Source organism: Acinonyx jubatus, chromosome A1, assembly GCF_027475565.1.
Source record: "Acinonyx jubatus isolate Ajub_Pintada_27869175 chromosome A1, VMU_Ajub_asm_v1.0, whole genome shotgun sequence".
Classification (NCBI taxonomy): domain Eukaryota; kingdom Metazoa; phylum Chordata; class Mammalia; order Carnivora; family Felidae; genus Acinonyx; species Acinonyx jubatus.
This window is the reverse complement of record NC_069380.1, coordinates 177,774,424-177,802,325: the sequence shown is the minus strand read 5'-3', so window position 1 is coordinate 177,802,325 and position 27,902 is coordinate 177,774,424. Positions and strand designations below refer to the sequence as shown.

Below are 27,902 nucleotides of genomic sequence, written 5' to 3'. Positions count from 1 at the left end.
AGGCAGGCAGTGCACAATCAACAACACAAAGGTCAGTTGTAATAGTATATTGGGAATGGTCAGTGCTACAGAAAAGGTTAAGGAGAGCAGGGCTGAGGAACTGGGGGTGATGGCACAGGAGGAGAGTGGGGCGAGGCGATGGACACTTAAGCAAAGAATGGATGGTGGGGAGCGAGGCCAGGGGAAGGCCGTTTCAGGTAGTGGGAGTGGGTCCGGGGTGCGGTGGATGGGGGGGGGCAGTAGGGAGGCTGGTGGGGCTGGCGTGGAGGGAGCTTTGGAGGGACTGGATGGCGTGGGCTTTTTAGGACCCTTACAATTTGGCTTTTATTCCCAGTGAGGCAGGTGTATGGGAACATAACAATGGGCAGCAATACAAATGCAGCAAAAGCCTTTCTCTTCTGACTTCCAGAGTCACTGGGGAAGGAAAGAGTGAATGGACCAGCACCTGAGGTTAAAGGAGCCACATAGAAGTACTAGGAACAACCATAAAGGCTAACGTGTTCAGGCCCCTGCTGTGCGTTTTACAAATATTAGCAGATTCGATCCTCGTAACAATCCTACCAGACAGATTTTACCGAAGGAACAACTGAAACACTGAGAGGCGAAGTAACTTTTCTAAGGTCACGTAGCTAATAGGAGGTAAAGCCAGGATTTGAACCCAGGAGCTTTGGCTCTAGAGCCCATCACTTTATCACTATTCTAAACAGCCCCTTTTACCAATATAGTAAAAGTGCTCCTGGGCAGGAGCACTCATTAGGTGTCCTGAGAGCTAGAGTCTAATTCTGGTTCTGGTATACATTTAAGCAGCCAGAGGCATCATTTAAAAATCCCTGTCAGGTCATGTCACTGGCCTGCTTAAAACCTTCTGTGGCTTCCTGACATGCATTGGATGAAGATAAAAGTAGTCCATGGCAGGCCTGTAGCCTGGTCTCCCAGAGAGAGCAGGGCAGGGGCAGAGAGAGAGAATCCCAGGCAGCCTCCACGCTGCTAGCACAGAGCCTGACACGAGGCTCAAACTCACGAGCCATGAGATCATGATCTGAGCTGAAACCAAGAGTTGTATGCTTAACCAACTGAGCCACCCAGGCGCCCCATATCTCACCCTCTCTTACTCTGTGCTCTAGACCATGTTGGACTTTGCTCAGTCTTATACATTTGCTCTGCAACAACCTACCACAGGGCCTTTGCACACATTCTTTCCATGGAAGGAAAGCACTTTCCATGGAAGCACTTCCCACTTTCTTGAACAAGTTAACTCCTACCCACCTTCCAGAACACAGCTCCAGTGTTCCTTGACAAAGCCTGTGTTGGGTTTTCATATTACTGTGGACCTCCCTTCTGTGTCAATTTACTATTCTGTGAGCTCCAGGAAGGAGGGACCATGTCTGTGAATCCTTAGCACCTAGATGGTGCCTGGCACATGGAGGGGGCCTAGCAAATGGTTATTAAGTTGAAAGATGGGTAAATAACCTTGGCCAAAGATAGTAGCGAGCTGCCAGGGAAGAGGTCTGCAGGAGAGGGGCCCAGAGTCAGTGTGCAGTGGGCACAGGGGGACTTACATGGTGGATAGGGAGACAAGTGTGGTGAAGGCTCCAGGGGTGATGGTGGTGATCCGATTGTCATAGAGGGACAGCAGCCTCACTGAACTCAGGCCAGCAAAGGTGTCATTGCTGACACAGTTGATCAGGTTACTCCTCAGCATCCTGCAAGAAGAGGGGTGGAGATGAGGGGAGCACAGGCATTATCTTCTCCTCCCCACCACAGAGCTACAATGTGTGTGTGTGTGTGTGTGTGTGTGTGTAGGTGGGATGCCAACTCCAAGCCCAGACTAGTCATGTTGCTGAGGTTTGTTCTGTGATAGTAGGGTCTGGGTCCGCACCGGGGCTACATGTATGTAAATGTGTACGTACATTCTTGCCTGTGCTTGCTTTGTGTACAGTGAAACTGGGTGTCAGGAGTGTATGTGTGTACACATGTATGTTGTATGGTGGTTAGTGTATGCATGTATATTTCTGGGAGGAGAAAGGAGAATCAAGATGTGGCTGTGGACATCAGCTTGAGAGTGTGTGTGTGTGTGTGTGTGTGTGTGTGTGTGTGTGCGCCTGTATGTACATGCTTATTTGTGTATGTGCTTATGTGCATACTGTGTATCATTGTTAGGCATATGTATGTATGTGTTTATGTGGGTAAACGTGCATGTGCCTCTATCAGCATGTTTCCAGTACGAATCTATATATGTGTACAGCTTAGGGCAAGTATCTTTCAGTGTGTGTGTGTTGAGGGTGCTAAGTTCTTTCCCATCAAGGATTGGGAAATGTATAGCGCCTCTCTGGCTCCAGGAAGAAAGGCACTCAACAGGTCAGGACAGACCCGGGCCCAGGAACTGCCCGGCAGCCTTTGTGATCCCCCTCTGATGCCCTTGCCCTCCCATCCCCTTCTGGGACTTGGCCCAGGCCCTGGGCACTCACAAGGTCTTGAGGCTGCTGAGGCCGCGGAACATGCGCCCATGCACCGTTTCCAGCTGGTTCCCGGTCAGCATCAGCTCCTGCACGTTTGCCGCTCCATCAAAGGCACCCTCTCTCACCTCCTTGATCTTATTGTTGCTCAGGTTTCTAGAAGGAGGGGACAGAGTGGGGCAGGGTGCAGGAAGGGAATCGTCAGCCCTGCGGCCAGTGGGGACTCTCAGGCACCTCTGGACAAGGACTGGATGGTGGGGCTTCCTGAGGTATGGTCTTCAGCACCTGCAGCCGTGGAGCAGGGACCCCAATCCACACAGGTAGGGTTGCTGTGTGAAATGGGCCGTGTGGAGCTTAAAGTCTTTTCAGGGTGTTCCTCTTCCCTGGGGATGAGCAGATTTAAAATGGTGCTTCTAAAACTGATTTTCTCCCTTCAACAGAAGCTCTAGCCAAGCAGTGCTTCTCAAGTGGGGGGCAGGACAAAAACACAAAATGTGCCCTCAGTGGGGGTGGGACATCTGCAGAACTTCCAGTTCTACAGCTGAGATCCTTGATGTAAATGGATACCTTCTGGTTACTACTTTTTCAGCATTGATTATGTATTAGGTTCCGTGTGAGGGGTTAGGACCACGGAATCACATCGAATCCTTAAAATAATGCCTCTCAGAGGAATATTAATGTATATTATCATTGTCTCAGTTTATGGATGAGGAACTGAAGTTCAGAGAGTTTATTAAGTAACTTGCCCAAAGTCACGCGCTGATAGAAAAGAGATTGGGTCCCCGCTTTCTGGTGCATAAAAAGTCCTCCAGGGAGCTGCCTCTTTCTCGAGTGAATGTTCCTTTGGTGATGTGGATACTCACACCCATCCTTACTGCTTTGCAGAATTCAGAGCTTGGGGTATTGGATTTTCTTACAGTCCTAGCAACCTTGGTCCTATCAAGTCTTGGGACTGCCCCTTCTGAGTCTGCCCCTGAGCTCTGAAAGATGGTCTTTCCCTCAGATGTCTGATCACCACATGCCAGGCCTCATGAGAGATCCTGCAGGGCCACTGATGCTGGGAGTCCCTCCGGGCTCTTCCTGGCAGGGGGTCTCCATGGACCACCCAAAATGGTCACGCCTGAAATGCATTCCGGGCAGGATGGATGGAGTGGAAAGTGATGGTGTTTACACAAACTGGGGGAAGAATCCAGTCTCTGGAGCAAATGCCTGGCACAGGGAATAGTGTTTTGTGAACAGTGACATCTGCAGGTGCAGAAGAAGCCTACTAACCCACTAAGCACACTGATGTGGTTGGGACCGAGGGCTCGCCGGAAATGAACAAGCTGGCGCATTTTACGGCTGGGAATACTGAGGCCCAGACAGGTGAGGATGTGGCTCCAGGTCCCGGAGTAGCACCCTGAGTTCCTGGTACTTGTGTTTCTCTCCTGCACCGGTCTCACGCAGCTCTGGGCTCAGCCATGGCAACCCCAGGGGATGAAGCCTCCCTCATCAGCTGGCTCCGAGCAAGTGATGGAACTGGGCACCCGTGGGCTTGACGCCAGCCCCTTGCCTTCTTTCCAGGCAGGGACTGGTCCCGCAAGGCATGGCAGTGCTCACACCTGTGCACAGGTGCGGAAGAAACAGCTGGTGCTCTGACTGCTCCCTTAGTGCTCCTGTCATAGCCCTGCTCTCCTCCCACTTTCTGCCCTGCCTGGGAACCAGGAGCAATACTCCTCAGCATCCTTCCCCCAAGGTCTGAGAGAGCTGGGAGACTCTAACTGGATTTCTGCTCTGTACCCTTGACTGGCTCTTCTTAAATTCAGCCTGTTTTCTTATAAATCCTGGTAGTCCTGGTCCAGGATAATCCAGGAATGGAGGTAATGCACTGGGGAGACTGCAAATTACCCCCAAATTAGACATGGGAGGAGAGATAAAGGCTCTCCCAGCAGCTATAACTCATCTGAATGCCAGAGGAGCGGGAGTTTGCTCCAGAGAGTTAGGCTCCTTGGGGAATTAAAGTACACAGGACGGGCAATGAAGATGAGTTAAAGCAGCCATGAAGGGGGAGGGCTCCCATTTCCTGACATCTGTTTCTTTAAATGAACAAAATTAACATCACATTACTGTAAGGTTTGTGAATTGGATTTCCTCAGGCTGGGAGAAGGGAAAACATAAGGAGAGCACAAAAGGAGGGGATAGAATTTTCCAGAAGACCAGGCTGCTGTTGTCTCTCCATTCATCAAAGCGCTGCTCAAACCTATAGGCAGCTTGAGGCAAGCACTCCATACACAAAACAAGGACATCAGGGTTTTGTAGGAACTCTGTCTTACTCTCAGAGCAGGATATTCCTGAAGACACCCCAGATCCCAGGAACCCCAGGATGTAAAACCAGGACCACTCAGGAGGCCTCTCTCCACTTTTGTCTCCACCAATGGACCTGAAGGAATATGGCTACATCATGGCTTTGACTCTGATGTGGATGGGATATTACACTTGAAAGAGTCCAGCCTTGGACACTATGCAGACTTGGGGTCAGTTCAGAGGGTCAGAGGCAGGACAGCCCCAGTGAGCCTGTACCTTTCAGACCTTCTTCTCATCTTCCCAAGAAACACTGAGGCCCCTGTAGGCTGGGGTTCGTCTAGCTACCCCTGGGAAGCCTGAGTCTGAGAAGCCAAGCCCAGGCCTCTTCTAGCCCATGGTTCGTAAGACAGTGCATAAACTCCGGCAACAGGCAAGCATCTGTAATCCTGTTTAAAGCCCAGTCCCAGATGAAAACGTAGTGGGGAGAGAGCTATGTGGATTTTTCTAGAAACTGGGGATACTGGGTCATAATGAAAGAGCACTCTGGCACACTGTCAGGTCAGGGAGGTCCTATCCACCTTTTTATGAACCTCTCCCTCCCCTTGAGGTAGAAATTCTATTTCAAGCTGGGGTCACAAGCTCAAATGTCCCCAGGGCCCAGGATGGTGACTTAAAGTAGAAAGCAAGTCCAGTGGGGACAGCACAGGCCACAAGCCCAGTGACCAGGAAAGCACAGGCCCTATTTAAGGGGGAGGCTGCCCCTCACTTCAACTCCACTTCAACAGCCATTTGGGAATGCAGGCCATGTTTTGCCAGATCTTCTGACTTTCCAAAAGATGCCAGAAATTTGGATTTTTGTTTGTGTGAACAATCCTGATTTTTAAAAGTGGGCAACTAATTCTTATTAAAAACACAACTAGTGCCAACAAATCCACCTGTGTATACCTGATTTAGGCTAGAGGGCTGCTGGGCATTAGCCTGTGGCTGAGATTCTCCTTCACAATAAGGACTGACATAGAAGTCTGCCTGAGGACTGTAGTCCATGTGACTTCCTTCATTTGAAGAGTCACCTTGAATTATCACAGTACTAATAAACCTTTTGGGTAATGGCTTATACATTTTTTTTTCTTTTTGGTATACTTAGTACATGTGATACTCATGGAGATCTCATGATTCTAACAGGACAGGTGAAGGCACAGAGCTTCAGACAGGGTTTGGAAAGGCACGCACCATGGAGCTTAAACACCTGATTTTATGTTCCTTCTCCTTGGCCCCTGTGCCCTGTCAGGGTCAGGTCGAGAGTGTAACCCCATAGTCCTTAGGGGAGCTTAGCCGACTTGGGCACAGGCACTGCTGGCTTTAACCTTACTCTGATCCAGTTCAGAGCCACAACCTCTACGGGGATATAGGGATGGTGATGGGTCCCAGTTTAAGGGCCTTAACAAAAAGAGTTGCCGTCACATTATTTTAAATAACTCGTTGTAGCCGGTGGTCTTTGGGACCAGATCTGCTCCACGGGTCATTTGCTTGGTTGGCTAGCACTATGCATATGCATTTATGCACACATACATGTGCACACATGCATTTACGGCCTTCAGAGATGCATGCATTCCCCACTGTTACCACTGCTGGTGTTGCAGCTTCAGTTTTTGTTTTTGTTTTTAAATGTTTATTTGAAAGAGAGCACTAGCACGGGTGGGGGGAGGGGCAGAGAGAGAGAGGGAGATAGAATCCCAGGCTGAATCTGCACTGTCAGCACAGAACCAGACACAGGGCTCAATCTCACGGGCTTGATCTCATGAACCATGAGATCATGACCCGAGCTGAAATCAAGTGTTGGATGCTCAACTGACTGAGCCACCCAGATGCCCTTGCTGCTTGAGTTTTAACCTTGGGTAAGGTGCTTTCTATGTTTCAGCTTCCTTATTTGTAAAAGGAAACAACCAAAAGCTTTTTTGGTTCTCTTGGTGGGAGTTAAATGGACTAGTATCAGTACAGTCTGGGGCAGAGTACAGTGTTTAGTAACCATTAATGGCTAGCTATTATTATTGTTATTATTAACACTGCCCTGTACCCAGCTCCTTTCCACATTTGTGCTACTTCCTGGGTCCTGAAAGTATTTGAATTTGCAACTCCTGTTTTATTTAAGTTATTTTATTTTATTTTATTTTATTTTATTTTATTTTATTTGAGAGAGACAAAGACAGTGTGAGTGGGGGAGAGGCAGAGAGAGGGAGAGACAGAATCCTAAATAGGCTCTGTGCTGACAGCAGGACCCAAACCCACAAACCCCCGAGATCATGACCCAAGCCAAAAACAAGAGTCAGATGCTTAACTGACTGAGCCACCCAGGCACCCCTATTTATTTTTTAAAAAATGTTTATTTATCTATTTTTAGAGAGAGTGAATATGAGTGGGGAAGGGGCAAAGGGGGAGAGAATACCAAGCAGGTATTCTCAGCTCTCGCTGAGCATGGGGTTCAATCTCATGAACCCTGGGATCATGACTTGAGCTGAAATCAAGAGATGGCCCCTTAGCCGACTGAGCCACCCAGGCGCTCCCATACTTATTTCTGATCCTCATCATAACTTACAAGGAAGGTGGATTTGTGTCTATTATGTAAATAATATAACTAAGGCTCAGCAAGGCTAAGGACACTCCTAGGGTCACACGGCAGGAGAGGGACAGAGCTGAATTCAGAAGAAACACAGGTCTGTTCTTTCCCCACACATGGATTTCTGGCTGCTGAAGGGATTATCTGGCAACCCTGACCTTCATTCCAGCAAGGCAAATACTGGGACAAGCCAAGCAACCGGTGCCTCTTTGGGCGAGAACTGGGTCTGTGTTTTGCCACAGTCCCCACCACTCTCTTGTTGCTTGGATGTGGATGCTGGGAGTTGGTTGCCACTTATCATTGTGTTTGTGCTATTGTTTTCTTGGTGCACAGAAATGGTTCTCTGTTCTCCCATCCCTGTTACAAATGGGAAGATGAAAGATCGACTCCAAGTGCATGAACTCCACTGAACATGGTGTGTGTGGGGGTAATATTTCTTTATGGAAGCAAATACTACTTGATCCTGTTTACTGTGCAGATATGTACTTGGCCAGCCTTACTCATTTTGATACCTGCCTTATCTCCATATACATGGAAGTTTCTGTTTTGAGGTTTAAAAAAGCACACCTTTCTCAAGTTTGAACTCAAAAGGGCATTTCCTTGCAGGTGATGGGTGATGTCTATGCTTGGCCTCTGAAGCTTGACACACAGGCAGCCACAATCCTCACCAGGACCCACATGTGTCCCTCTCTCATCTGTCCCTTCAGAGTGCTACTGCTCCCAGTTACAGAGCAGTTGCCAGGCCATGGGCAAGGTGGTGGCCGTGGGCAGGGAGGGAAGGAGGGGGTACTGCACAGGGCAGGGGAAGGTCTTTCTCCTCTTTGCCTGCAGGGGACTGATGGGGGGGAAGACTGAAGAACAAGACAAAAATTAAGGGTTACAGTCAGTTCCCATTATTCATGGTGGCTATATTCTATAAAGTCACCAGGGAAAAATGAATTAGGGAATGCTGAACCATTGCTCCTAGGGGAAATACAGGGTTAGGTTCCTGTGAGTCTCTGGTCACAACATTTTCATCAGCTGATCAATACATAACATTGTTTGATATGTGCTTCTGCTTAAAGACACCTTATTTTAATATACACCATTGATTTATTTACATTGTACTCACAGCCTACAGCCCTATAACTCATGTCTGAACAAAGCTATGTAACACGCATTTTCTCCATAAGGCACATCACAGCCTTCTTGTGCTTAGGAAGGCTAGATAGCCCTTCAGCACTATGCAAAGATCTAAAACTAGGGCCCTTTAAATAGCAAAATCACTGACAAAAAGCATAAACATGTGAAAGGATGTGGCACCAAATATACTGTGAAAAGGACACCTATTTACAGTCCGAGAGCCGCAACAAGAAATCAGAGCATGCGTGGCCATTTTTGATTTCAGCTGAGAACATGCGTGTAGGGGGCTCAAAGTTTTTTGCTGTTCCGTCCATGTCTACAAATGAGTATGAAAGCACTGTATTGATTTTGAGATTACAAATAAGTTTCAGTGAGTAAGCCAATTAGCAAATATGGGATTTGTGAGTAATGAGGCTTAATTATATTTCCTTTGTTCCACAGGCAAACCCAACTCTGGGGCCAGGAGATGTGGACTCTGGGGTGAAAGTAGGGAGAGGGGCCAAGGAGAAGGGAGTTAGATGGTAGAGAGTCCCCATGTGTGCTGGTTCCTCTGCTAGGGCACGTGGGAAGGGAGGATGAAGGGAAGCGAGCCCACCTGCACACTAGTGCGATGACAGATGAACCCACGTATGAGTGCCAACTCTGACATTTATTGGCTGTGTGGTCTCAGACAAGTCATAAAACCTCTTTGAGCCCTGCCAGCCTCTTCAGCCACACAAAGGAGTGTGAAGCAGCAGCAGGCAGGTATATAAGGACTTCATGAGATGATGTGCATGAGGCAGGGAATGTGGCCCCTGGCCCGGGACAAATACTCCCTTAGCTCAGCCACATTATTCTTGTCTGGCCCAAACTCCTAGGCAGGGAGAGGGTTATGAGGACAGGCAGCCATGGCATTGGAGAAGCCAGTGTAAGCACGTGGACCCTTTGCCTGATGTCAGGCTCCACTCAGGCCCGGGGACACCGAGACTGCAGCTCGGCCTACAAGACATCTGGCGTTTCTGCTCCAAGGTCTAATGCAGAAGCCTCTAGAGGCCATCTAGAAACAGACCTTTCACCTGTCACCTTGTAAAAAGTACGAAGTGATGTGCACCCGAGACCTCTGAGTTCCATTGCTGGACCTTACCTGAGTCCCTCTTAACCCTCCTTGGGGTAGGTATTGGGTGTGGGGGATCAGGATGAACAGAGGGGACCTGGAGACTTAGGGATTCTGTAGAATGCATGATCTGCAGAATAACTGACAATGTAAAAACAGTGAAGTTTCATTTTGGTCTGTCTCTGTATGGCTGTGCCTTCCTGTCCTACTTCTAAATACATGCCCAGTGTGGGGTCAGGAGGAGGCTGAGAAGAGCTGGAGCAGTGGTGAGGGGGCCACCAATGCCTTGGCACACGGCTGTAGTCTGCAGGACAGACCCTGGCCAGGGCCTGGAGGCTGCTGCTAAGTTCCCGAGGCTGACTTACATTTTCCGCAGGTTGGGCAACTTCTTGAAGATCCCAGTGGCCTCTAGGACAGATATGTCATTGTCGTTCAGTCGCCTGCATGGGAAATAAAAAGACAAGGTAGTGGGATAGCTGAGGATGGGGCACCTCCTTTGCTGCCCTCCATGGGACCCTCCCACAGCTCCCCCATGGCTTGAGCTGAATTGCCACCAGGACCTCACACTCAGCTGAGGTCAGTGGAGCTGGGGAAAAGTCAGAGAGAAGGAGGGGCTGAAAGGCGCTGCCTCACTGTGTGCCCCTGGGATGTGTAAAGTCAAAGAGAACCCTCACACTAACAACACTAATAATGAAGACCACCATCATTTATGCCGGGTTTGCCCATGCCATGCATGGTTCAATATGAATTCTGTGCTTTGCATTCTCTTACTTGATCCTCTTAACCCCCCTAGGAGGTAGGCACCATCACTTCCATTTTATAGCTAAGAATCGGACACTCAGACCTGAGAAGCAACATGCTTGATGTGAGGAAACTTGGAGAAGACCAGACTCAGACCCAGGTGTGTTGGTTCCGCACATGCTGTGCCCTCACCCCGACCATGCTGTAGCTTTTTAGCTCTTCCATTTGTGGACCAACCAACACATCCTTTTATTAGCATGGATAATCGGAGGCTCAGATAGATCTAATGATTTTAGTGTTTTCTCGCTTTTGACAATTACTTATAGCCATCTTTCTATTATATTGTAAGCTTAGTAAGGAACTGGGGGGACCGTCTGCTTTGTTCATTGTGGAGGCTGATGGGCCTAGCACAGTGCCTGGCTCACGGAGGGTGTTCAGAAAATATTTGTATAACGAATGGACTGTCTTTATGTTTGAGGAAGCTATTCCTGGGGAGCGGGGAGGGGATGCCTAGGTGTCTATCCTGTGCCAAGGATGCAGAGGACAGCCACAGAGTGCCCATGTGACTGAGCCGGGAGGGGGCTGCTTCCAGAGGACCCTGCTTGGGCTGGTTCAAGGTGATTGGGTGTGGGGACATGTAGGGAGTTCCAGCCCAGGTAGTACTTACAGATCAGTGACGTATTCAGGGAGGTGGCTTGGGATGCGGGCCAGCTTCTGGTTGGAGCAGTCCACAATGGTGCCCTCACAGCGGCACTTCTCGGGGCAGACAAGGTCCATGAAACACTCGCTGCTGAACCTGCTGCGGTAATCCTCTGAGCCTAGGCGGGGCCAAAGAGGGGGGCGTCAGGACCACCGGGGCTCCTGGCCCAGCTGAGGTTGTTGGCAGGGGGATGGGGAGGCACGTGGTGGGGTGGTGGTGGGGAGGGCTCAGTGACAGCATTGCCTTCATGCGTGGCCACCTTGCTGGTGCCCTCTCTACCCCAGATCCCCACTTTCCATTTGGTCTTTGTCATTCATGATTTCAGTCCTCTGGGAAACCAGGCTCAAGCTCTGTGGGCTCTCAAGCTTTGGTGGGTCACGGACCTTTTTGAGAAGCTGATGCAAACTTATGTTCTCCTCAGAGAAATGCCCTTAGGTGCATGTGTGCAGAATTTGTCCTATAGTTTGGGGTGGAGAGTACTGAGTCCATGATGCCCATCATCTGTGGACTGTCTAAATGTCCATGAAAGTCCAAATGAAGAGACTCTGATGGGGTTTTGATGAGGGCTGTCAGGGCAAGGATGAGGTAAGGGAGGGGGATTCACACTCAGTTATCTTCAAGCAAGTAAGGAAACAATAAAGGAGGCCCAGCATATGGCGGTCAATGACTATTGACACTAGATTTCAGCATTGAAGAAAATAACGAGGGTTGGGGACCTGGGGATTTGAAGCCCACTGCCCTAACACTTGGGAATTTGGCTCAGAGTTGCCTGATGATCCTCTTTAAAAACACAGTAGTAATAAATTAACATTTAAAAACTGTCAAGACAAGCACAGCTCTTGTGAGGGTCTGAATGATTTGCCCGATCTTTTGAGAATAAGCTCTGTTCAACCACAGTGAAAGGCCAGTTCTTAGCTGGAACTAAGATTTATTTTTTTGACATTGACTTTCTCCTGAGGTCACACAGTAATGGCAACAGTATCACTAAGTGATGTCTCACAAGATGTCCAGGGGTACTGCTTTATTGATTGGAAATAATCCCTTGCTTGGTACCTGGGCAAACCTCGTGAGACCAGCAATCACAGCGGAGGTGACTGGGGAAACCCTGGCTCTCCTACCAGCCACCAGCTAGTTGGCAGGGGCCAACGTTTCATTAGCACCATGCTAGGTACAAAACATGGGCTTGGTCCATGTTTGCCTGAGGTGTAATAGCATATCAGTTGTCCTGTAAGTATTTCTGAAAGTGTTTCAGAGAACGTGGACATCACTGGAGCGCTTAACTGGTTGAGACAGACCTTGGTGATCTTATCTGCATTAGGGGCAATGTGGGGCACCAGCAGCTCAGAAGTTTTAGCAGTAGTGGGTTTGTCCAGGCTCTGGCACTCACTAGCCTCAGTCTGTCCACATGTAAAATGGGAATCTAGTACTTGCCCCTATCTCACAGGGGTGGTCATGAAAATGCAAGGAAGAGCGAGGCAGTGAAGAGTCTCTGGGGAAGGGTAAAGAATCATATAAATATTTATGATTCTACTACTATTGTTTTCAAGAACTTAGTGGAATATTTGGCATATCAGAGGCCATTAAAATATCAGTGTAGCTAGTGATAATAGCTGACATTTATGGAGCACAGACCATGAACGAGGCACTATTCATCAAACTTCAAATGGGTGAGCCCATTTGATCCCTGCAACACTCTCGAGATCACTGTGACTCCATTTTATAGAAGAGAAAACTGAGGCTCTCAGGTCAATTGATAATATGACAGAGGGATGAACCCAGTCAGGCTGAAGCCAAGGCTTGTGTGATTAATACTATGCTTTCCTGCAGATGTGCATTTTGACAAAACCTTTATTCCAGTCCTTCTAGAACTGAGCATAGAGTCCAACTTGGCAGAGGTAGATTGATTGGCATTTTCCTGCAGAGGGCTATGGGAGGCAGGAAGCAGACATCTTCCATGCTCTTGGTTTCTTCCCCCTCACCTTATCAACCTATGCCAATTCCTGACTGGGAATGAAGTCTCTGATTCTGAAGTGTCTTCTACTTAAGACAGAGGATCAGAGGCCTGGACCTTTCCCTCTGCTCCCTCCTTGTCCCCCTCTTTCATCCCACCCTTCCACTCCCAGGCTTGTGTGAGCACAATCTGAGCACGTATCCCCGCAGTTATTTGGGCTGCTTCCTAATCCAATGCATTATGCAAATCTCTTGCCCTTGGCTTGCCAGCATCCCTCCCACTGAATAACTCTGACCTGGGCCATCTTCCTCCAGACACATCAGCATGCTGTGTCCTGGATGAATTTCATCTTGCAAACCCTGCTAAATGACAATCTTCTCTTGTTCCCTGCCAGTGGTTCTACACGGTGACGGCGTGAAGGGGCATTTTGGACATATGCATATATTTTTCTTTCAGAAGGTGTCTACAATGGAATCCCTGCAAAGTGGAGGAACCCTGGGCACTGATCAAATGCCTCTGAAAGACAGGAGGGAGCACAGTGTGCTGCTCTTCAACACGATGAGCTTGAAGATGTACCCTGGCTGGGCTGTGGCCGGGGACTGCCGCCGATTAAATGCGTTTTCGTTTTAATCAAGGTGAGAGCGTCTGTAGTTAGCAGGAATCGCTCTCTGTAGTATAGTTAGATTATAACTGGTGGACCTCTGCGATGGAACCGCTGACCCATTTTAATGAAATGATTTTGCAATTAGATTCAATGGACTAATATGTTCTTTCCAGCATCCCCCCCTGCTGTTTTTGTTATTGCCCTGGTTTGTAGTAATGAGGGGGTCGGAGTGTGATATTTTATTTGAGTGGCAGCCAGAAATGTTAATAACGGCGTTTGCACGTAACCCAAAGAGTTCCTTCCCCAGGCAGCCTGAAATGCCACCCCCATCACTTCATATTTCATTACCGAAACTACCCTGGGTTTCTCGGAGCCATTTGTTATGCCTAATGCTCATAACTACCCAAAAGTATTTTTAACTTTTCCAGAGCTTTAAAAGTCAATTTCAATCTCAATGCATATTTGTCACTGCCAGAAATACTTAGGAGGAGGGGAGTAACTGAAGAGGCCGCTGCTTCTTCTCTTTGGGGAGAGTTCAGACAGCAGAGATCTCGGAGGACTTGAAGAAGGACCATAAAACAAAACCCCAGCTGAAATGGGTCATGGGAGAGCTGATGTCATCTGGCATTTCGCCTGTTCCTGCCCCTGTAGCCCTCCTCCCTCTACGCGGGCAGCTCAGAACAACGACACTTGGTACGTGATCACAGAGAGCTTTAATAGACCAGGGGGTGGAAATCCATAGCAATGCGATTTTATTACGAATCCCTGCCCTGTGGCCACTTCCCAGGAGAGCATGTACTTAACATCTGGATGGTCATGGGATTGGGGCAGGTAGGGAGCCACAGCTCCCACTCTGTGGATGGGCTTGGCTGCAGAGGCCAGTGCTGGGCCCAGGATGGCTGCTGTCCTTAGCGGTCTGGATTTGTGTCATTCTTTGGGCAACCAGTTTGTCGAATGAAAGTCACAGATTCACTGTTATCTGATGACCATGGCCCTGCCAATGCACGTGTGTCCAGAGCTCTCCTCTTCTACCTCCAATATCCGTAACGTGGGTGGGATGAAAGGAGGAAAGGAGCAGAAAGAGGAATTGGGGGGGAGATCGTCAGCTTGAAGAGAGAGCCACGTGGACAAGCAAAGGGTTGTAAGTAAGGAATGGAATCAAGAGAACATTGCCAGGCACACAGTTATCCACTCATGGGCAAAGGCTGGGGGACTAGATACCAGTGACTAGAAAATGTCAACTGTTTTACCAGGAGTTTGGTGATCAGTTGGGCAGACAGCTGTCCTCGTAAGCTATCCCCATCACAGTCTATTATGAATGCAGCCATCTGCCTGAAACCAGAGGGAAATGCCCATGGCCTGCAGCTGGGCACTGCCTGGTCACAAGCCTGCTGCTGCAGAACCAGGGAGGTGCCCGTGAAGGTGCCATTGTGGACCAGAGGCCTGGCCCCTGTCATGGTGGGGGCAGTGCCAAGGCACTCAGAATGCCCCCTCTGTTCAGGATAGGGGACTGCTCCAGGATCAGGGATTTGTTGTGTACCAAATGGATCTTGGTATATCCATGCTGGAGGGAGGAGCCATTCAAACAGCACTGCTTGCTCACGTGCTTACTTAACTTTTTTTCCATTAACAGAAGCAAGCTTGAGGGGGAGTGTTAAAATGTTTTTCAACTCCCTATCTATTCAAGTCAATCTTATCATTCTTTTTCATTTTCTAATTCAAGGCGATGAGACTGTCTGTAGCTAGGAAGGGTGAGTATTATAGCTGGAAAGAGCAGCCATCTGAGCCTGGGCAAGTTAGTTAACCTTTCTGACTTGATATCCTCATATGTGAAATGGGACTTATAAGGTTGTTGTAAAAATTAAAACAAGGTAATGATCGAAATAGTTCAGCACCTGACCTAGAGTAAGCACTCAGTAAATGGTAAAAGCATCCAAAAAGGCCAACAGGACTCTGTTACTCAGCAACGGCTGGGCCCTGGCTCTGAGGGGTGACCTGAGGGAGAGGAGACAGTCAAGTCACATGTTACCATGAGAGGCCAGAGCTGGCTTCCAGGCCTATGCCAGGATTTGGTTCCCAGCATGGCTTTCTCTCATTTGGGGTGAGACACAGACTTCATGGCATGAACCAAAACCACAATCTTCTAGTTACACTGAGCCTAGGATTTACTAAGAAACAAACAGAACGGGGGTTGCCAAGATCCCTCTCTTGATTATCAGAGATAGCAGATCTCTGCACAGCCCTCGTGTGGCACTGGACTAGCTCCATGTGAGGAGCCCAGCTCTTGGGCCACATGTTAACTGTTCCCGGAAGGTCAAGATAACAGCCTGGACTTTAGGCTACATGGGGACCAGGGCCAATGTACTCATGAGGAGTGGGGGTTGGGTCCAGGAGGAGGTGCGAGTTAAATCCAAAGTCTCAGACTCATGCCACTCTCACTAATTCTCATGCTCACATTTATCCCCGATGCTTCTGGTAAAGACAGAGGAGAGGGAGTAGGTCACAAAGCAGTATGACCTTTGGGTTAGCTACCACTTGGGAAGATGACCTTGCACTGGGACTTTTCCATGAAATGATGGGGCACAGGCCTTGGGTGTACCTGTTCTCTTTGAACAGAAGAAAAACAGTGGTTTCTGAGCTTCAGCCTAGCTACTTTACCCCTTGGCCGGCATCCAGAGTAGCCTGGGGGAGGGGGTGATGCCTCCATCTGGGGTAGGAGATGTGGTTCTAGATCTTAGCTTGTCCCCAGTGTGCTCCTCCAAACCCATTTCAGCCCGTATCCGCTACCTGGAGGTGGAGGTCTCTGCGGATCCTCTGAGGCTCCCGCCCCCCGCCCTCCGTGAGGCTAGACCAGGAGAGGTGGGTCTGGCAGATGGCGGGCTGCGGTGCTCCAGAGCAGAGAAGATGTCCAGCGGTGGTGGCGGTGGCGGCGGGCCATGCTGCAGGAGAGCGCGGAGCTTTCCGCGGTGCTTGACAGAACCATGTTCCGTTTCCATCGTTCCACCACATGGTTAGATCAAGCACAAAGGAAAGCCCCGCGGCGACTGGTCAGAATCAAGGTCAGGAAGCAGCGTCAGAGAGAGGACAGGAGCGCTCAGAGGAAGCAGCGTGGAGAAGCGGAAGCCGGAGCAGGCCCCCACGGAGCGTGATTAGTACCAGGAGCAGGGTTCCACAGGAACACTTCTGAAGAAAGGAGCCCCACCGCCCTTGGACCACGCCCTGGGGCAGTCACAGGGGAAAGGGAGGAGATCGGGCGGGAGACTACTGGACACCCCTGCTCAGGAGAATCAGGGCACAATGGGTTATGACCGCAGATGTCTCCGGTCATATCACGGGCCTGAACAGAACCTCTAAATCCCGCTCGATCGTACCACTGATCTGCCAAGATATCACACGTAGCAGAAGCAGCTTCTGCACACTCTGCATCCTGGGGCCCATCCCCACAGCACAGTGGATCCATAACCATCTGTTTCCCCAGCCCCTTGAATGAAGAGACAAGCCACAACTCCCAGTGGCCTAACGAAGCTGCAATGCTCTTCTTTAGGAAAAGCCCCTTTCATATTCCATACCTCAGAAATTTCCTCAGTATCCTTCAAGGACCCCCAGAAACCCTCTGGCTGACAGACATTCATTCCAGATGACTCAACATGTAATGGAGAAGGCGGGGGGGGGGTACGGTATCAAAAGAAAATACACGTCCCTAGCCAAGGAGGAAGATGGGAAAGCCAATGGGGCCCTGCGTTTGGGACTGGGAAACCTACAGTCACAACTGTCTGAGAACAGTGACCAGTTCCCATCACGATGAGTAGTCTCTTTCAGACTAAGAGAAGGAAGGAAAGGGGGAAGACACCAGATTCTAGGGTCCTTCCTGATTGCAGATTTCCTCCATGGTTGTGAATCATGGCAGTGGGTGGAGGGACCAACAACCAAACTTTCTGGGTGCCATGGGCCCAGGTGAGGGCGTCCAGTCTCCATGTCCCTATCTGCAACAGATCAGTGACAGTTTTTATGAACTTCCTCCCAAGCCACTGGGAGGAGATATGTACTTCTTGAACAGACCAGAACTCAGGGCCAGGTGACTGGGATCCTCTCTGCTCTTGGCCTCTGACAGGAGGAACGGAGTCACTGTTCCCCTACAATGTGTTTTTGGGGCGAGATGGTCACAGCATCTTGACAGTGCATAGGTTATCTGCAATGGTTGACCAGTGAGTCAAGGTCACTCCACAGCCCCAGGTCTGACCTCTTTCAAAGCCCTCCCATCTGACCAGCTAGAGTGGCCGTTGTACTCTAGTCTCAACTCTGCTCTGATGTCTGGACATGCAGGGCTCTGTAACACCCTGGTTGTTGGGATTTCACATTCAAGTTGGATCAGGGCCTTGGTACCAGAGCAGGAAAAATCCATCCCTTTCGTGCCCCTGCCCCCAAACCTTTAACCCTTCTCTTTGAATTCCCTCAACAACAACAACAAAAAGGAGGGACAAGAGAGAAAATCTTCACAGCACATTGAATGTCCTGGGTTTCAGATCTCATCTTGAAAATCCTACTCTATAACTTCAGACAATACTTTCCTGCTGTGTAGGCCTCAATTTCTTCATTTCTAGCAGGGACTGTGTGAATTCTGAGTTCTCTAAAACTCTGTGATGACCTGAGCAGTATCTTGCTATTGGCCATCTTTTCTCATATTGTGTCATCACCCTCTGTACTTTTCACTGTGAATTTCTTCTTGCCAACAGATCGCTACACACAAAGGAAGGAGGTGTGATGGAAGATATCTTCCAACTGCCAAGTGCTCCCCTGAGGATGGGCTTGGGGTCCCAGGCAGCCAGACGGCGGCTTTTCAGGGGGACTTAATCTGATGGTCAGATTACCCCAGCTGGCAGCATTCACCTCTAACCAGATACTGCTGCCCAGGGCGGCGGATGCAGCTGATAGAGGCAGACACAGGGCAGCTGGGAACCAGACACCCTGCCTAAGGAGGGGCTTTATGCATTGCAGGAGCAGCCCTCAAATTGGCTTCTAATTACATCAGCTGTCTTTGCAATGGGGGTGCTTTTAGGGGAAAGTAAAATGCAGAGTTATTATCTGTCAACTCCAGTATGCATCACCTGACCCTCCTTCTGGAGCTTCCTGGAAACACAAAGCTTTAGACCTATGGCTTCTGTATCTCCTAAAGCCAAGGCGGGCCTGGACCCCAGTGTCTGTCAAATCCAAGGCCTTTGATACTCACCAGTAGGTCTCTCTACCTCTCTTCTCTGCAGCTACACGAAATAATAGCACATAGAATGCTATCTGTCAGGCATCAGCTCTGACGTTCCCTACCTTTACAGGAATAATCTGCTTAGTATTGATTTAAAAAAAAAATCTTTTAGACAGGGTCAATCCAAGAACCCTGTGCTTCTGTTTCTTTTTAAAATTTCCAAGCACTCCTGCCCTCCGTAGGAAAAGCAGCCAGGATCTCTCCCATGCAAAGGTAGGCAGGTAGTGGCACAGCAAGAGAACTATGTGTTACTGTCCCCTAGGTCAGCTTGCTATTTTCTTTCTCCTACTTCATTCCATCTGTACCCTCATCCTGCCACCCCTAGTCCCAGCCCACAGTCATTCCTAGGCACCTGCCAAGATTTTGTCTCTGGGAGATGCCATCCTCAGACCCTGGGCCGATCCCCCTCCCGTTTTGTGTGGCCCCATGGTCTTGGCATCAACACAAATCCTTGAGCTCCTGACAGGTCCCCTGTGAGCCTGAGGGGTTGGGGCTGGGAGATGGCACTCTGCCTTCCCCTGCTTCTTATCGCCCCCTCTTCTGGGGCACAACTGCTTGTTACAGCTAATTAAGTCAGCTCCCCCCACTCCCAGACTTGGATAGGAACAGAGGGGACAGAGGGAAGAAGAGGTGTGCATTATGAGAAAGGCCCTGAGGAAGGATGGTTGTGCCTCAGGTGACACTCCAGGGCTGGGAGAGGGTTTCCCTCCCAGAGATGCTGCTGGCCCAAGAAGGAACTTAAGGAAAGAGTTTTGGGGAGTGGGGGTAGGACCATAGACTAGGAAGAGAGTCATCCAAGCAGTTGGACTGTTTTCCCAATGCTCCTTCTCTCCTACATGCTGCGTGGTGTTGAGGAGTGAGCCAGACCTGGGGGTTGCCTCCACTGTTTGCTTGCTGTGACCATGGGGTGCCCTTTACCTCTGAGTCCCTGGCTCCCTCAGCTACAGAATGAGGACTCCTCCGGGTGATCTCACAGGACTAGTGGAAGAACCAAGTCAAACTAGATGCACTCAGCACAGAGTTCATCACAAGTAAGAAACTGACATTGTTATTCTGAGGCAGACAGATTGGGACCAACGCCTCATTTTGCCACAAAGTCCCTGTGGTATCTCCAAGCCCTCTCGAGGTATTAGGTTCTATTGAAGAAGATAAAATAGCTAAAGTTTATCACTCTGGAGACGTGGACTAAAGGATTTGACTTAGAGGCCAAGAACAACATGAAAGGAGCAGAAGTCTGTCTGCTGGTCTTCTCCCAGCGACCGGTGACCATGCTGTCATTCTCCCTGGGAGAAGTCGCTTACATAAGATGCACTTGGGCAGGGGAGAAGAAGGGCTCTTGCTGACACACAGATTGTGACGGTTGGCACCAACCCATCTCAGCACATTATACTATCAATCTCTCACCATTGGGAGCACAAGGCAGTGTGGTGATTTTTTTCCAGTAGCAAATGGCACAAATGCTCGCCATTTTTAACTGCCTGTTTATCTAGCTATCAGGTCAAGGACAGCTACTTCTCTTTTCAAGATGACCTGAGAACCCCTCTGGCATTCACCCCCAGTGTCTTTCCTGGGTGCAGTAGGGAGGAAGGATTCCAGAACGAGCTTGGAAACTGGTTTGAGGCTTTGCTTTCCTAGAGAGCACAACTCTTTGCTGTTTTCTCCATGAACAGACTATACCAGTCTAGGGTGGAGGAGACAGCTAGCTAATGTCTGTGAAATCTGTAACAAACTGTGGTCTGAGGGCTGTACCAAAGGCGGTCTTAGAGGGGATGGGAGCCTCCCAACATTACATGCTGCTTGCAGCCTGGCCTGGGACCCATTTCTTTCCCTATCTGCCACTTGGGGAGCACGCTTTGGAGACTCAAAGAAAATAAATCGCAGCCTCTAAAAGGCACGTTTGTAAAGGCTGCCCCTCCCCTAGCTTCCACCTGACCCTGGAGATAGGCTGCCACCTGGGTTCTGTCTCTCCTGAAATTGTGCACCACCCCCCACCCCACCCCATGCTTTTATTGTGTGTGTGTGTGTTTTATTTTAAATCCATAAGGTAATTGGTTTTCTGCAGGACTAACTGAATTTTCCCAATTTAATTTGCAAAGATGCTCCCTAGGAGCCATTACAGCGCTCGCTGTCCTCCAGATTGGATTACTGGCCTCTCCGGGGCTGCAGTACTGAGTCGGAAGGTGGGGCCCAGCCCCGTAACCTGATTACCTGAGCAGCGGAACTTCTTGCTCTTGATCTGGCTGATGCGTTTGTTGGCCAGCCGGCGTGGGCTGCTGCAGCGGGCCCCGCTCGTCTCGATGGGGTTGTCCTGCAGGTAATCGGCCAGCCACTTCAAGTGGCAGTCGCACACAAATGGGTTTTGGGCTAAGTGGCTGCGAGAGGGATGAGAATTGATCAGGAGTGACCCGGGGTGCCACTCTCCACCGCCACCGTGCCTGGCGCTGGGCCCCTCCTCATCGGGCAGAACGCAGAGCGGGTGGGGCCTGAGGCCTGCTATGTGCCAGAGAGGGTCACAGGTGCGGCTGGCATCAGCTGGTGCCATCTCCTTGCTCTCCTGACCTGGGGCAGGACCCACCACTCACCTCGATTCTGACCCACACCAGCGGTGATGGGCAAAGTCACAGGCTCAGGGTATGTGCTTACAGCAGCCTGGATTTTATTTCTCTAAGCTCAGCAACGCCAGGCACATAAAGCAGCTGGCAGGGTGACTGGCTCATGGTGGGTGTTCCACATACAGCAGTGGGTATTGCTGTTACCCTCATCATCACCAGGGCAGCACCGTGGGTCCGGCTCTGCCCGGCTTATAAGAAAACTCCACAGGGCCAGCGCAGCGCTCAGCGCATGGTCGGTGTTCAACACGCAGCAGCTGTTCTCAGCTCTTTATCGGCGCCTGTCTCTGGCTAGGGGCAGTAAGTGCCAGGTGACTTAGAAGGCATCCAGAAGCCCCAGGTTCATGGTCAGGCCTGGGATGGGCTGAGATCTGTCCTCAGGTGTTATTTATCTAATGGAGTTGTTTATGATCCTCTGCAGTGAGGAAGCGCTTCCTGAAGGGAAGGTGAAAAATTCCGAGTGCCTGTAGCAGAGGGTTGATTTTGCAGGGTGGTGCGGGGTGTTGGTGGGGAGGATCGGGCTATTAGCAGAGATGGGGCCTGCTCAGAGTACAGTGGTTAAGCGAGCAGGGGAGCCTGTTCGAATCCTGTTTCTTACTAGCTGTGCAACTTTGAGTAAGTTACTTAACCTCTCTGCCCATTGGTTTGCTCACCTAGAAATGAGGGATCCTCACAACACCTACCTCACAGGGTTGCTGTGAGATCTAAAGGTTTGAACACGGGGAAAGTGCTCAGCGAAGTGTCGAGCACCGGGTGGGTGCTCAGTACAGGTGAGCTTACGGCCATTCTCACCACAGCCTCCAGACATGCTCTGGGACACGCTCACCTAGCCTTCATTTTGGGGGCTGTCTGTGCCTGGGTGTTTGGGGTCACTGGCTGCCTGCGCGTGTGCTGGCATTTGAGGGGGCATACTCACAGGGTCTGGATGGCCTGCAGAGGGGCAAAGAGTCCCTTGCTGATGGTCTGCAGCTTGTTGTCATACAGGGAGAGCAGATTGAGGTTCTGCAGGTCCTGAAACGTGTTCACTCGCAGGCAGTTGATCTTGTTGGCATTGAGGAGGCTGCAAGCACAAGAGAGGCCAGTGACTCACTGATCCTGGGAGTCACCCACGGAGCAAGGGCTGCACATGCAGGAGACAGGCTTCAGAGCTCTCCTCCAGAGACAGCCTAATGCTCTCCTGAGAGCCATGGGCCCCTGCCGCTAGAGTGTGTGTGGGGGGGGGGGGGGGCGGGGGGGTTCTTGCATTCCCGCGGCCACCGAAACTCCAAACATGTCCAGGCACTTGTACACCAGCTACCGAGGATACTGGGCCACATACTGAAATCCCCCGCAGCCTTCCCTGGTACCCAGGCCTTCAGAGGAAGCCTGGAAATGGCAGCACACATGCTTGACTTTCTGCTTTAGAACACAGAGCTTCCAGGAATGAGGGAAAAAAAATTCATTTGGCACAACTGTTTCAAAGCTTTAGTTGACTGACGAAGGGCAATTTTGATTCAGAAGTCTTCTTAGAGTTCTGTGAAATCACTGATCCCATTGGAAATGTGATGGAAGTTATAGGTCATCCAATCCTCCCGGGAAAAGATATATCCACGGGCAAGCATGGGTGTGTGCACATACACATTCTCTGTCTCTGACACACATGCACGTGCTCCCACACACGCAACATGGATGGAGCCCCGTGTGACCCAAGCTCTACCCCTTTCCCCTCCTCCACGCATCCCTGCTCACTACACTTCGTTCCTCAAACGCCCCCATAAGCATTTTGGCCCAGGTCCTTTGAACACGTTCTTTACCACCTTTCATAAGGTGGTTCCTTCTCCTCCCCCACATATCAGCTTAAATGTCACCTCCCTAGAAAGGCCTGCCCTGATCCCCTCACCTATAGCAAGACCCCCAGCCCCCCATGACTGTCTCTCCTAGCTCCAGTTTATTTTCTTCATAGTACTTCTCTCCATTTGTGATCACAGGGTGTTTGTCCTTGTTTACCACTGGCCTCCCACCTATGATGACTGTAAGCCCTGATGTCACAGATGACATCACTTTCATTCCCTTTATTCTTGGTGCTCAGCAACAAGCATTTATTATGAAATATACCCAACCCCCGTACACAACTCCAGGGGACCACACTCTAAGGTGGCACCTGTCTTCCCTGGTTTTAGATCTGCATACCCCTCCCTCCACCAAAAAAAAAAAAAAAAAAAAAGCATCAAAAGAAGCTGCCTTTCAGGTGAAACTCTGGTCCAGCGTAGGTGATGCCATGAGGGTTATAGAAGAGTTCTCCAGCATGGGGCTGGCAAGTCAAGCAAATCTGAGTCCTGAGAATTTCCTTTATGATCCTAGACCAACTGTTTGTACCCTCTTAACTAGTATAAAATCATTTCTCATTCCCTCGTCAATAAACGTAGGGGAGAGGAGAACTAGACGAACCAATAAAAATGTTAAATTTTTAACATTTCTCTTTCAAGGCTGGCTCAGAGCTTCTCTCGTGGAGAGTGGCCCAGGAGACTCGTAACGGGCTGGCCTCCACAGGCTCTGATGCCAGGGTCTAGGGGACTTGAGTTGGTGATGGGGGGTTGCCCCTGGGAGCTCAGCCTTCTATAGCACCTCTCCCTTGCTGGAAGCCCGTCCTCCCAGTGGGGTCCCTGCAGCCTGCGTGCAGGCAGGCAGCTGTGGCAGTGACAAGTACAAGAGCTGCGTGTTTAATCTGGCTAATAATGGGCGGGTCCCAAGGGTTCACACAGATGTCCTCCTGCCTTGCAGTAGAGAAAAGCTAGAATACTCTTGTTGTTTTCCAAAGTGCTTTCCTGACATCCAATTGTTCTCACGGTAACCTAGGCAGATGGGTACAGCCAGCCTCCCAAGTTTAGGTGACAGAACTGAGGCTGAGAATGTGGTGGCTTGGTCAAGGTTGCATGCATTTCCAGGGAACATGCTGGAGGTAGTTACGAGAACTGATGTCTCTGGAGGGTGCACTTTTTTCTTTACGAACACCTTATATACCCCACCCATCTGTCTATCCCCCAGTGGCATTCCCCCCCAAGGATGTCCTGTGCTTTATAGATGGCATTTTAGTCAAGGTCAATCCATTCTGGGGACATTCCAAGGAGGACACCAAGGAGCAACGAAACAGGGAGAAAAGCCGGAAGGACCTAGCAGGGCTAAGCACCCATGGGGCAGGAATGGACCCTTCACACACGGGTGTTTGGTGTGCTTTTTTACAAAGGAAAATAAAGTGCATGGTAAATAATTTATTCCAAACCTTGATATTCAGGGCCTTAAGAGGGGATCCCTTTGCTAGGAAATACTGAACAATTCAGTAAAGAGACCAAATCAGAGGTACCAATCTGATGCCCTGAAGAAAGAATCTTCCCTGCAATATATTGTGACATCCCACATGCAAATCTGTTCATTCACCCTCCCAGTGTTTTAAAATTGGGAAATTTCTCTCCCTCTCCCTGCCTCCCTCCCTCTCTCTCCCTCTCTCTCTCTCTCTCACACACACACACACCCCAGATTTCTATTTCCTCTTGAAAAAAAATTTCAGAAATTCTAGCAACATGGAGTCCACTGGAGGCAGCTATGGGGAGGCTGTCCCCTTTCGATAGGACCCATGCTCCCTGTTTGCCACAGTCCTCACTCTTCCCTAGCGATGCCTTTCACCAGCTTCTTCGCCTGTCTTGCCTGAGTGGGCACTCATACCTGAGACCCTAGTGCAGATTAAAGAGCCCAGCTGCAGTTCTGGGGAATGCTAGACCCTGGACAAAGAGGGAGCCCCCAGGGAGAGAGCAGTGGTGACTCTGACCTGCCTTGAAAGGGTAGCCAATCTGCATGCTCCTGGGGGCAACCCTCCTCACTCATCAGAACTACTGAGGCTTCTTTTTCTGATCCAAATGCTTTTCCTTGTTCCCTACTACTTCTAGATGTCTTAGCATGGGGTGTTATCTCAAAGATGGAAGGCATCAAAACACCCCAGGCTGGCGGAATTACTAGGCAAAGACAGCATGAGGCGCAGAGTGCATGAAGCAGGGAGCAAGCGGAAATACAAAAGGGCACAGTCTCTTGGTCACTCCCTCCCTCCCAGGATGCTTGGCTCCCTAAGGCAAGACACGTAGGTGCAGGAAGAGATAAAATTAAGCTGCTTATCCCGATTTAGATGCTGAGGACAGCCTCACTGATCCCTAGCACCGGCAAGATCTAACAGCCCGTCCTTCTGTCCTCTCTCCTTTGGGAGGAAGGCTGGCAGCTACTCAACTCCATCTGTCTTCCACGAAAGGATCCCTGAGCTACCTGGTACATGGACAAGAGTTGGAGGGGAATTGAAAAAACATGTGTGGAGCAAACAGAGAGTAAACAACTATTTGTAATGGGGTTCAGCATTTCCATAAGAACTCCTGAAGACAGGCCTTCTGTCTCTTTCCCTGGAGAGATCGATTTTCCCTCTTTTTCCCCTCAAGGCTGCTGGGTCTGTCCTATTTCATCTCCCTTTGAGGAACAACAGCAGTGCAGCTGCTGAAATGATACTAATAACGCAGTGACATCTCTAGGGACCACGGCTCTGTGCAGCCCTGTGCCAAGCGTTTTCCAAAGCACTTTCCACGCAGTATTTTATTTCAGCCTCACAGCAGCACTAAGATTGTCCTCATTTTGCTGGTGTGGAAACTGAGGGTCCGAGTGGTGGCAGATTTGACCAAGCAGTAAGTGAAACATACCAGCCTGACTCCAGACCTCAGCTTTTATCCACCACAGAGAATCTATACTCTTTCTTCCATGCCCAGTGAAGCATGTTCCTGGTCTCTGGGAGTGGTTATTTTTGCTAGCTTTGGAATGCACCTGGGCATGGAATGCACCAGGTGGGCAGAGGTCTGGTTGGGTCAGGAAGACTGCTCGCCGTTTGGTTGTCTGGAGCCATCAGGAATCCTGCCAACTCTTAGGAAGGACTTGGCACCAAGTTGTTGGAGATGGGATGCTTTTTGGGATGCTCACCAAACTGCCATTGGCACAAAGTGGAAGGTTCTTCACTGAGGGGCTCACACACACACACGAAGCAGCATTTCAACCTTCAGCGATCATTAACCACATGCTGACTTGGGAGCAGTATGAGTGGCTCCTCTGAATTCTCACTCTACCCTGGGCAGATCAGGGGACAGTGATGAAGCAGAGACAGCAGCAACCCTCATGCAAGATGAGATGCTCCAGGTTGCCTCATTTGAAAGGCTGCCTGGTATTCAAAGCCAAAACTTTGACATCCCAACTAGACCTTCAGCTTGATCTCTTGTTGGATCCAGTGAGTTGGGGGTTGAGGGCATCTTGTGCTCATAAATATTTCCCCCAGAAGCAAATCCAGCCATCTTTTGGGACCACCTGCTCCCAGACCCACCTCCCAAAGAGCCTCTTTTGAAGGTCTTATAAGCAAAAGGAGAGAGAAGGGCTGAGATGGACAGGCCAGATGAACAGCAGGACCACATGACGTAACATGTAACAAGCATAATGTGTGATCAAACACCCACCAACCACCTTACAAACACTAACCCACTGAATGTCCCCACTAGAGAGTAAGAGTTATCTCCATCAGACAGATGACACAGAAAACTGTTGGGACACAGAAAACTTAAGTAACGGTGACCAAAGTTGCACAGTAGTAAGTGGCAGTTTGAGAAGTGGATCCATGTTATCTTAGCACAAGGGCTTTGCTCCCACTCATTATGCCACCCTGATGCCCATTAATGGACCTTGGGAATCACCCAATGCTGATGGGAGGAGATGGCAGTATGTTTTCTGTGGCCACTCCCATTAAGCTAGTGACGATTCTACAACATAACAAAACAAAATCCACGCTCCCTTCAGAGGGGATTAAGGAGAATGGCACATCCAGCAGGAGTGCACAGACATCACCTTCTATAGTTACTTCCAAGTGTCAGCCCTACGAGGCCCTCTCCCAACCCCTCTTCCATGAGCACGTGCAGCTTCCACATATGTTCCATGTCAAGAGGTATTAGCACTCAGTCCACTGACTAACCAACATAACGATGCTGCTAAGAGATAATCCTTTCCAGAACCATTGCCTTCAGAAAAGGCCAGACAGGAAATAAGCCACAGAGAACCACAGAGCTGGAGCTTGTAGAGGGGGCAGTGAAATACCCTGGGTCTGGGCTAAGGAGGGCTCTTGTGACTCAAGTCCTCCTGCTCGGGGACCCGGCCTGCCCTGGCCAGAAAGGTCCCAGATACTCTCAACACAGGAGCAGCTGGCAGCTTCCTTCCTTCAAGGTCCAGGAGATACAGAGAGAAGAACCACAGGAGGGAGATGAGGTCCACCCTCGTCAATGAAAAGGCCCTACCACACCCACTTTCTCTAAAGAGGCCAACAGGGCAGAAGACCACTGAGACCCCATTTTTAGCTACTGTTCTTGCCCACATCTCCTCCTCAGTGAAGATTCCCACAGAGCTCACAGGCCTTCGCTGCACGGTTCGGAAA

At 49.9% G+C, this 27,902-nt stretch overlaps 1 protein-coding gene across 2 annotated transcripts in view; it reads right to left on the bottom strand.

Moving 5' to 3' along the window:
* SLIT3 (slit guidance ligand 3) overlaps positions 1-27,902 on the bottom strand; it is a 590,204-nt gene that overhangs the window by 63,934 nt on the left and 498,368 nt on the right. For both annotated transcript variants that reach the window (XM_027034042.2, XM_053226652.1), the window contains 6 exons: positions 22,347-22,490; positions 21,030-21,193; positions 10,977-11,127; positions 9,934-10,008; positions 2,469-2,612; positions 1,560-1,703 (listed from right to left, as the gene is read on the bottom strand). In XM_027034042.2, coding sequence (XP_026889843.1) covers positions 1,560-1,703; positions 2,469-2,612; positions 9,934-10,008; positions 10,977-11,127; positions 21,030-21,193; positions 22,347-22,490 — 822 coding nt within the window. The remainder of the gene's footprint in view (positions 1-1,559; positions 1,704-2,468; positions 2,613-9,933; positions 10,009-10,976; positions 11,128-21,029; positions 21,194-22,346; positions 22,491-27,902) is intronic.